Raw genomic sequence first — 11,500 nt, 5'->3', positions numbered from 1 at the left:
AGAGGAAAAAGGGGGAGGAATAACTTTCCTGATTTTTTAAAAAGGTTACAAGAGTAAAAAACGCTAAAAGAGTAGGTAAGTATGTTCACTCACCAATTGTTGAGACCACAGTTCCAACAAAGTAGAAAGCTCCCGTAAAATCCCATCGTGGTCTTAAAGAATCGGCTCGGATACCTGCGGCAATTGCGGCCTCATATTCTCGCAGAAAAGAGTTCAGCTCCTGCAGGCTGATATTGAAGGTCTCGCTGAAGTTTAAAAGGGTCCTGTTCCAGCGTCCGTGGGCTTTTATCTCCGAGGGCCTCTCGATTGCGGAAAAGACTGCAGCGCCGCACAGCAGGTACACTATGATCAGTATGGCAAGGAGCAAGAAGCGGCCGTTATCTTCGTTTATGTGAAGGGAGCGGCAGCCTTGTACTCGCCGGCCAGGCATTATCCAAATTTCAGCACCCACAGCGCAAGGGACAGCGACCAACTCAGCATCTGAGCACCCAATGACATCTGCGTGGGTCACAGTTTTTTGCGTTTATTAACTCGTCCAGTGTGAAACTAAAATTGAAAACCCCGAGCTACAATTCAGTTTTAATTCCTGCAGCAAAAGACGTCAATTTGAGTAGTTTTAAAAAGACACTGCAACCACACTTGTAGCTCTACCAAATGAGAAGTCTCTCTACAGTTTCTATGATCTTGGCTGTCTTCTTCTCAATAATATCATATATACAATCGGCATGCAGTATTCATCACTGGACAAGAATCCATAACTTACATGTAATTCAACATTTAAATCCAGAGTGTAGGAAAATGCAGTTATGGTTTCGCGTAAATGTTGCGGCAGTTGGCAGGATTATCTTTGCTTCTTGCCCACTCTGCGGGTTACCAGTAGGGAGGTAAGATCATCCTTTGGGTCGCTGCACCAATTCGCTCTTCTCTGGAATCATGTCAGTTCTTCTCACTACTATTAGAGACGAATGAGTGAATGCAAATACAGAGATATCTTTACGATGCATGTAATGGCATCGGACGCATTGGACTAATTTGCTGGGATTTTTTTTTCTTTTTCAACTCTTCGACCAGTGTGTGGTGGGCTCACTGATGCGGAGATAATGCGGAGCCTGCAATTCTAATGCTGATGAAATGGTTTGGAGCAGGCAATAGCACATCGCATGGGATCTATGTGTCTTCGGCGCGCACGAGCTTCGGACTAACTCCGGGACGGGCGAAGGAGTATCCGGGACAACAGTCAAACAGACAAACCGTCGCTGTTCTCGTTCTCTCCCTACCTATAACTCAAACTTCACTATTCGAAAATAAATAAAGCAATCCAACAACGATCTGGCAATCAAATTAGTTTGTTTTTATATATCATGGACATGTTAATAAATGTTACTCAGATATTCAGCTTGCCTTACGACCATGGTAGGTTGCTTTTTGTTTTACCTCTCTTTTTTGTGTGTGGCTTGTACAAACCCTTCTTCCATGCAAAATCCCACGGCATGGCTCATAGTGTCTCCAGTTCTTTCTTTTTTCCTTTTTTTCCCTTTTCACTTTTCCTTTGAGGTCGCAGTCTCAACGATGCATCACGTTTATCACTTCTTCTACTGCACTTTCTTGTCAATGTCCGTAACACTTAAATGTTCCAAACAGCGGTGCTGTCCACTGAACACAGCAATCTGAGAAGTATTGCGAACGATAGAGCTTCTGTTGTTTGTTCCAGCAGTGAGTGCTGGAAAACACCTTTTAAACGTTAAATAGTTGATGTGATGTTGAGTCGCTGGCTTATCAAGTCCTTAACACTCCGGAGAAAGGTGGGCTAGGGCGTGTGTAGTGTCAAAGGCTTTTCTGTATGCGCCAAAAAGGACAGGATGCGGCACGCTGCACCTAGCCATGCACTTACTATACAACCACAATGTGCGTCAGAGCTAGTAGTCAAGGGAGGGAACATTTATCCCGGAGAGTAAGTCCGGTCTGTTTTCGCTTTTACTTTACTATCAGACGACCAAGAGTTCACTGACGAGTCTATACCTATGAAATGTAACAGTACAAATCCAAAATATGTGGTACAAAATGCGTGCAAGATACCTCATAATCCCCAGCTAAGCATCACAATTTCCCAGTTTTCACAGTTTAAGTACGACAAGACACAGTGCTGTGGTCCATCTACCAGGTCTTTTTTTTTTAAAATGACGTTTAGAAGACTGGTATTAGGGAAAAGCATTTATTGGCTTATTGGACCTAACCTGTCAAAACAATTCAATGAAATGATATCTGTTTAAATGCAGCAGTAGTTGACATGAAAATGTTCTGAAACATCAAAATTGTAACAATAGTTCCAAAAACATCTAGATATTTGGGGGGGGGGGATAGGGGAAAGAAACGCAATGTCAAACACAATATTTCGAATGAGCTTACACTGTTATTTAATAGTGCATCTTAGCAGTTTTACCCATATGTCATTATTAGCATTATTAATCAGCAACACATCTGTTTAAAGGTTTTAAGACCTTCATCAGCTTACTTTGGTCTTGCTGTTCTCATAATTTGTGACACAGACATAAAATAGGTAAGCTGCTCTTCCCAAATCAGCTCATGCTATGTCTACACATTTCCTGCTGCTTTTAAAAAAAGACCAATTGCTGGGGATGTAAGGGGTGCCATCAAGTAAATTAGTGATCATAACTGATCCAATTATGTAATTAAGGATTTGTATAGAAGAGTATCTTTCAGTTCTGTTAGCTCTCCAGGCATTGTTAAGACCCTGTATTTATTGCAGGGTGTAAAATCGGGCATTGGTACTTTAATGTCTCAATTAGTGCATTCGATTTTCAGAAACAGTAGGGGAAGGGGGATAGATTTTTGAAAAAGGAAGTTATTAAAGAGAGGATGACAACTTTTGACTAGTGCAATTTTCTCTGGTCAGGTGCAGTGGTTTTGGTCTGGAAGCTTCTCCTTTTCCGGGTATATTTTGCCTGTGATAATAAAGTTGTTAGTTACACCAGTCTCATTTGGGGCTTATTCATATTGCCAACCCATCCTTGGCTTATCTCCTTCACTCCAGATGTGAGGGGTGGAGAGCTCACCTTTAAGCAGGCTGAGAAAAGGCCTCTTCGAATAAAGAAAATGGTTTGCTGGTAAGAACATGATTTTTTTGTGTGTGTGTTTCTATTGACACACGTGCAAATCACCAAGTGCAACAAAAGAAACATGTTCGATGATTACAACACGTAACATGTTGTGACATCATGCATTGCATTTTTGGGCTAGGATACGGCTTTCATGGAAATTCCATATAAGTCTTTTATTTGCAACAATGATAAATTTATGTACAGAAGTTTATCTTCCATGTCCAGATAAGGATGTTTCGGAACGTGGACGCATTTTAATGTAAAAATTGTGGTATCATTTTAATTTTAATGTCAAAATAATATCCAGTTTTAGAGTAAAGTACCCTCTACTCTGCTGGAAAACTGTAGCAGGCAATACTACATTAAAATACTCAACAGTACATAAAATTATTAAAATTCAAAATACGGGTGTGATTACCATCACACACTGAATTGACATGTGCAAATTAAACAAACCGTTAAAAGTCTTGACCGACATTTCTGCTAAAAAATACAAGAAATTACCAATCAAAACCACAAAAATGGACACAGTGGACAATTAGTGATGTTTTTCATTAACAAACCCTCGTATGAAACCAGATTGAGCAAACTGAAAGTGATACCGATAGGCAGCCCATTTGCAGTGAAAAATGTTGAAGATGATGGTATGATGAAGGCTTTTCAGACTGGAAACGGTGATGATGCTGATGGTAATGATAGGGGCTGCATGCAGACCCAGTGAGTACAGCAGGCAGAAGAACACTCATCGTTTTCACTTTTTTTTTTTTTTTCTGAATCTGCTGAGTCTGTATCTTAGTGGTTATCACAGCCATGGGAAATGCAGTCACATGCATACTGTGGAAGACATGTGAAGTGTGGTCTCAAAGGTGAGAATCTCACCAGGTGATCTATGCATATGAATGAGAAAGGAGAAAGAGACAGAGAAACAGAGAGGGAGAGAGAGAGGGAGGGAGGGGGGGAGGGAGAGAGAGAGAGAGAGAGAGAGAGAGAGAGAGGCCTGACACTTCTAGCAACAGACAGGGGATTGAAGACAAGGAAAAAGAGATGGAGATGGATACAAGAGACTGACTGATGGTAAAACATTAGTAGTTTTTGTTGTGCTGATTAAATGCAGAGTAGGCATTGTAGACAGAGAACATATGGGAAGGATCAATCACTTGTGAGATGTCACTTTGAAAGTTGTACTTTTTAATTACATCAGTGAGCTGGAGACAGGGACTCCGGTGGGTCCCTGAGCGGCAGTGGTGGGACGACTGGTGCAGCCTTTTTTGAAGGAAGTTGGAAAGTAGTATTGATTGAGATATATTTTAAGCAGAGTGGTGTGGTAGATATTAAGACTCTCACCCTCACCAGCGCCAGACCCCAGAGACTTTTCTCCATAGCCCCCACTCCCACAATATCTCATTTGTCGGAAGAATAGAACATGGCAGAGCAACCAGAGTGATGTCTGCCAGAGGTCAAAGGTCACGGTAGCCCAGGAGTTGGCTTGTTAAGGGAAGCCTGTCAAAAGGTTGATACTGGCATTTAAAATATAACGGAGACACTTTATTATCTGTGTGCATCTATTGGATGTCACTTTGGTCAGTTGGGCTATTAATTAACTTCAGTGAAGATACTGTCTCGGGTTTGCCCTAAAAGAGTGTGTAGGACTGTTCATTTTTAAGGTTTTAAAATGCTATAATAATACCTGAAATACTCTATACAAACACTCTCTTTCTCACAAAAACAAGACTCTGGTCGCGATGGCCGCAACTCTGACAATGCGTTATATCAAGCCATGACTTTATGCTGAAAGACTGATGTTCCTTTGAATGATCCAGACTCCAATAACAGAGTATTTGTCAGAAATGTCATTGTTCTCCCTAAGTTGTATTGACTTACAGAGTCCATGCAACTGAGCAGTTTCCCTCTGTCATTCATGACACTGAATACAATCAGTGACAGAAGACATGTGCTCTCCATGGTTCTGAATAAGAACAAATTGAATAGGATCTGCACATACCCTCTATTAACCTTGCAGATGTAAGATCCAGAATGTTCATTTCATTAACAGCTATTCGAAAATGTCTGACATGATAGAAATGATTTCTACATCTTATCCAAATAAACAGAGTAGCAGTAAGCAGGGGGAGGGGACAAGTTTGGTATATGGTCCTATTGATTGTAAATGTTTCCCTCAGGGGCTGGAGTAAAGGGAATCAGCATTCCCAGAATTCTTAGCAAGCTCTAGCTCAAACCTACTTCTGCATCAGGACAAACCCTAGAATCCCTAATTGGATTCTAGTATTTGACCAGAAATCTTTGTTGTTGCTCCTTTTTTGGGGGGGGGGGGTGGGGGGGTGGGGAGTCCCCCCCCCCCCCCCCCCAGGGATCTAATTAGATTGACCATTGACCATATCATTGTCAAAATCAGAAAGATGAAGGAACAGGAAAGAGTCTCAGGACATTCCAGGTCAAGAGATAGACAACAGTTTGTTTATTGATTTACTGTGTTTTTATATCCTGCTTCTCATGTGGTCCACATGAGACCGACTGCTGATCAGAGGGAGAGTGGAGGTCATTACACAAACATGGCAGGAACAGGTAGTCTGGGTAATCAAGTATACATATCTATTAATATTTTCAGCCACAGTTGGTCATATATTCAGTAAAAATAAAAAAAAAAGAAAATAAAACTAACCGAGAACCTTCTTGAATGCAGTTGTTTTTCTCTATTGTTTTTCATAATCTTGTACTCAGCGGGGACTCTTTGCAGTAATGTTTGCCCAGGGCATAAAAGTCATTGCAGGGAAGCAGATGCATCTGTGAAAACAGCCACATGTTGGAGGAAAAGAGCAGAGATACTGTGGGTGGTTGATGGGTAATCTGAGATCTAATTTATTCAAGACTTAACACAACGAGAAAAACAGAGAATGTCCCTGTAAAAATTGCAATGTACAAGGCAATATAAACTCAGTAATGAGAAGCTCCCCATATTATGATCTTTTATTAAATACGTGTGAGTAGATTGTTAATGCATCATGTAAAAGATATATGTTACATGTTCTGATTATGCAAGATCATGAAAAAGACCATGTGAAAATGCGAAAGTACTTGACACTATCCCTATGGAAACCAAGAAGAGTGAATGATTCAGACAGAGAGCTGTAGCTGTAAAAGATCAACTACAACTGATCCTTATTTTTATTCATAGTGATATAATGAATGAATCTTACAGTTTTCATAATATCAATGATCAGCAAGAGAGCGGTATAATAAAATCACAACTGATAGCTGCCAAAACTATTATTAACAATTAACAAAAAACAACTAATAGTTCCCTTTGAGCGTTCTCTTGTTCCTAGTTTTCTGAGAGCTTTTATACAAACGCAAAGATATAATCAAGCCCCCTATGAGATAGTGTAGGGACTGAAAATGTTTCACTCTTTTGGAGTATGTTTGATTGTAGTGGAGATCAAATGCTTGTCCCCTTACTGATCAGATCAGCTTGTAGGGTCAGGGAAAAAATGAGAGCGGAAGACTTTAGAGTCGAGTGTGTTCAACTAGAGAACTGCGATAAATGTTATCAGAATAAACTCATATGTGTCTTTGACTTTATTTGACCCACATATACCTTCGAAGACTCATCTACAAACATGGCAGGCAACTGTTATGATAGTATTGAGACCAGACTTAACCCCACAGGAGCTACTCATGTAAAGTCATCAACAGTCATCATAACAAACATAACATCAGTGTTTACATGTTTCCTCTGGTGATGAATCATTTAAAAACCCTCAGAGTTAAATTCACAAAAGGTGAATTTGCTGTGAACTAGTAGCCTCTGATATTGTGAAAATAACATTAAAAGAATATATTCTTTAGAGCCAACAGGTCTGGCAGAAGGAGTTGCATAATTGTGTTTCCTCAATCTTTGTGTTTGCAATGTTTCTTTCACCTCGGCTTTATGTCTGATGTCTTTCTAAAAACTTGAATTGATTATTCATTTCTGTAAATGTTGTGATTAGTTGTTTAACAGGAGATGTATGGCTGTCATTAATCATACATAGCATTTGGTATGACAGTAGAAAGACTCCTCTTGTAGCTATGATTATACACAACAGAGAGAGAGAGAGAGAGAGAGCGAGAGATTGTCATCATAGCTGCCTGGTACATTTACAGACAACATTCTACCTGCTTACATTATAATGATTTCTTATGGCACAGGAGACATGCAAAGCTGAGATGGTGAGGTTAAAGGCCATTTTAAGCAATACCTCTGTGTTTTTTTCTCAGTTTTTCCATTCCTTTTTTGCTGAGCATTCATTGCAGTGCGGTGTGGACCAATTCCATTCCCCTGGAGACAATGTTGAAGAAAGCAATAAAACAACAGAAAAATAAGGATTTCCACCTCTTACAAGGATCACTCGTCCCAACTACCTGAGCAATATTTATTACCAATGTCCCGTGAGACATTCCCATGCAGAGAGGAAAATTTCTTTTTCATGGTTTTCCTGCATTCATCGTTTGCAGTTGCTCCTTCTTCAACTCTTGAGAAAGCTGAAATCAACACAATTACCCTGCTATTGACATGAACACTAGGGTCTGACAGCATTACTGCCTTGTCACGATCATATGCAAAGTGTTACCATTAGCGAAATGTGTTTCCTTTGTCTTTTAGACTAGGTGAAAACCATGTGAAACATGGTCTGTAGTACAATATTTTGGACTGGTGCCATATTGTTGACTGTCACAAGTCTCCTACTTGCTAATGCATCTCTGCAGCAGCTCATTCATCCCAGAGGGAGCTGGAAAAATAAAGCACAAAACACAGCAAATTGTATTAGTGCCCAACAAGCCAAATGCTACCTGGCAAAACAAAGCACCAAGCCTGGGATGTCCCACAGGGTTTTAGAGTGGAAATTCCTTTCTTATATATATATAAAAAAAAACATGAATGATTTTCCCTTTTGGGTTTGGCTTTGCCTTTGTGTGTGTGTGTGTGTGTGTGTGTCTTTCCTCATAAAAAAACTGAAATAGAAAACAGTGTGTGTGTGTGTGTGTGTGTGTGTGCGCACGTGTGCGTGTGTGTTAGGAGTCATTTCAGTTTGAATACCTATATACACAATCCTTCATAAAGCCACCATCTGTTTGGAGAACCACTTGGAAACAATCCTGCAACCCATAATATATTAACAGGAATTGGTTTTACATGATGAATGTTTGGCTTATTTGTGGATGTAGACAGATCCCTGAAAGCTCCAGAAGACTGTAATGTGTTGAAGGTATAAAATGAGACAGAGGGTTGGATAATTTTGGGGTCGGGCATGAGTGCACACTCTCATATCCTCTCCACCACAGCCACATTCCTCCTGCGGCAGTTTATTTCATGGTTCAGCACCACTACTCTAAAGTCAATGGTGTCGGAAGTAGCTCACAGCATTGTAAAGTCCAGATGTGCCCTGCAAATGTTAATACTTAATTATACTGCTGTCAGCGCTTTGGATTTTTACATCAGTGATCCTGTACCTGTAGACTGCCTGAACTCAAAGTTATGATAATACTGGACTGAGCGGTACAGTTCAACTGTGGATTACTGAGATTGGTTCTCTTTGTAAACTGAGGAAAGAAGAGGTGGGCAATTGTGTGTCAGGCATGTAATATAGTTCAGGCTTGACACATATTAGGGGAAACATGCGATCACTTCAAACTGAGGTTTCTCCTGTGTGAGGGGGAAACTCATAAGTGTTTCTTTTTTAGTTGTTGTTCTTTTTCGTATGTGTGTAGTCAGATCAGAGATGGGATTATATTACAGATACAAGGAAAATGAGTAGACAATATTGTCAAATAGTGATGTTTCAGTGATTGGTTTGAAGTAAAATAAGGTATAATAGACATTTGCGCTGGTATTTGTGATGGACTAAGATTAAGGTTCTTCTCTAATGCAAAGGCATCTTGACAAATGAAACCAAATTGGAGTCAGTAAGCATGGAAACTGGTCAATTAATCTAGTCACCATGTTTTCAGTTGTTGTATTGCCCTTCGCGGAATAGACCAATGTGACTCAGAAGGGACCACATAAAAATGAATCCGATTCACGTTACAGAAGTGTGCTCACTTGTGGTTCTTAAGCCACATTGACGTATGGCTGTCAGGAGCGACAGTTTACCTCATTAATGAAGAAAAGTACTGATTTTACATTTTTAAATGTAAATCGTAAACCATAACAGACCTTAAACCTTATTACCCAAGCCATATTTTAAACCTCGCCAATATAATTTCTATTGTTTGACTGAAGAAAATATCAGAATAGAAGGAGGGCAAATGGCACAGAGAGCTGACTTGTGAGAAAGGCACCAAAGACATAAACAGTAGGAAGAGACAGTAAAGGCTTAGTTCCGGCTACTGCCCTGTAATAGTGATGGACATTGTGTGTCCAATTTAAGCAGTTTAAATCCTCAACTGAAAATCTTAAAATGATAATGACCAAGCTCAATGAAAAAAAAACTGACGTAGCTGCTTTCAAGAGGTAGAGAACAATTAAATGAGCAACTCAGCACTGGAAAATAGGACAAGAAAATTGGTCTATAAATAAAAATGGGATTCAATGCTCCACCGATGCAAATTGTCTTTGAGAGTCTGAGCCATAATCCTCTCTCCTGAACTGAACATCTAACCACATCCTACTACACCCAGACAGTCCCCACTCAACAGAGCCAAACACTTGTTCAGACACTCAGCATGCGCAACAGAGCAGCAGCACAGGAGAAGAAAAAGTAGAGAGAGAGAGAGAGAGAGAGAGAGAGAGAGGGAGATAGGGAGATAGGGACAGAGAGTCATCTCTTCATCATCAATATATATGAGGGACTAAAGTGTTTCCATGGAGGAATATCCAGGTGGCTTGTAAAAGAACAGAGAAAAGTTCTATTGTGTGATGTTATGATCCACCAGAAATGCAATATAACTGGAAAGAGATTTGTTAGACAGCATAATATCTTAGATCGTCTAACTTTTTATTGTTGTTGCTAGAAAGTCAAAATAATGGAGAGGAGAGGAGAGAAGAGAAGAGAAGAGAAGAGAAGAGAAGAGAAGAGAAGAGAAGAGAAGAGAAGAGAAGAGAACAGAAGGGAAGAGAAGAGAAGAGAAGAGATAAAACAATGATGAAATGAGGAGAAAACAAAGACAGTCACAAGAAGAACAAGATGACATAGTGTGTACCACAAACAGAGAAAATGTCTCTGACTTTGAGATTCGGTGTTTTCTTGTGTCACTCTGACACAGGAGATAAATAGGGGGTTATGAGTACTGAGTCGTGAGAGAGCTGCAGATTCAAACAGACGGTGCTGTTTATAACTCAGGACTAGCAAGACCATATTACTAATACAAAAGGCTTTATGTCCAAGGTTTCCCTGAAGGCTCAATGCCTTCTCATCTTTATGCTCCAATGCACATGTGTATGCTCTCCCACATTCCACAGACCAAGCTAATATATATGAAAATAGATTGAAAAATGCATATGGAAACAGAGAAATACATGACCCAAGAGGATACCTTGAAAATTACAAAGCGCTTTGACAACAGGATGAATGCATGGTAGGTGATCTATCACACAGAATGTGTATAAATGAAAGGCTGTTAAGTTTAGGGGCAAGATGTATTTTAGATTAAACTAATAATTCAAAGGAGAAACTCTTTGGGAAATTACACAATGCCATGTAATATAAAGTACAAAAGACATAAGAAGCAATCCTGCAAGGCTTCACCATGGCTGGTGTAACTAAATGGATGTGTTTATGTATTGAGATTGAAACCACCTGTCTCACACGCGTAGACACAACACAGTGTTCATTTATCATTAATGAGAGTACCACTGCTACCTCTCAGAAGCAAAACCTCAACTGTATGTGCATGTGTGAGAGAGACTTGTCGTATGTTTGTTTAATGAATTGTTTGTACCCCACACACATGCGTACGTGCGCGCACACTCACACACACACACACACACACACACATTGAGTGTGTGAGTAATGCTGCAGGGATGTGTGGAGGACATTATCAGATTACAGCTTCTCTCTCTCTTCTCTAATGGCTTCTCCCTCAATCCATTGCCTGCCCTTGGGGCTCCCGTATGAGCACATCAAAGTTATCACCAACCTGGAGTTCCTCTGAGCCACAGGCCTGCTTTTAATTAGCAGCATTATCATGAAGAGATGATGGACATGCCTATTCCACATTCCTGAATCACCTTTACTTCTGCTGTACAAATAGATACCAATCTGTCCCATGTATTTGTGCCAAATTTGACTGAAGCTGTCTTACAAACAGGGTTATATATACATTTTCTCTCTCTCTCTCTCTCTCTCTCTGTTTTTCTCTCTCCACATATAATGTACATAGGTGTG

The 11,500-nt window shown here is 40.1% G+C and overlaps 1 protein-coding gene across 1 annotated transcript in view; it reads right to left on the bottom strand.

Moving 5' to 3' along the window:
* kcnk12 (potassium channel, subfamily K, member 12) overlaps positions 1–430 on the bottom strand; it is an 18,566-nt gene extending 18,136 nt beyond the window's left edge. Inside the window, exon 1 of the mRNA XM_030772905.1 lies at positions 94–430. Within this exon, the coding sequence (XP_030628765.1) occupies positions 94–430 (337 nt within the window). The remainder of the gene's footprint in view (positions 1–93) is intronic.
* Positions 431–11,500: the final 11,070 nt, after the last annotated feature.

This window comes from Chanos chanos, chromosome 4 (genome assembly GCF_902362185.1).
Source record: "Chanos chanos chromosome 4, fChaCha1.1, whole genome shotgun sequence".
NCBI classification, from domain to species: domain Eukaryota; kingdom Metazoa; phylum Chordata; class Actinopteri; order Gonorynchiformes; family Chanidae; genus Chanos; species Chanos chanos.
The sequence above is the reverse complement of the archived record's forward strand: the minus strand, read 5'-3'. Positions and strand labels throughout refer to the sequence as shown.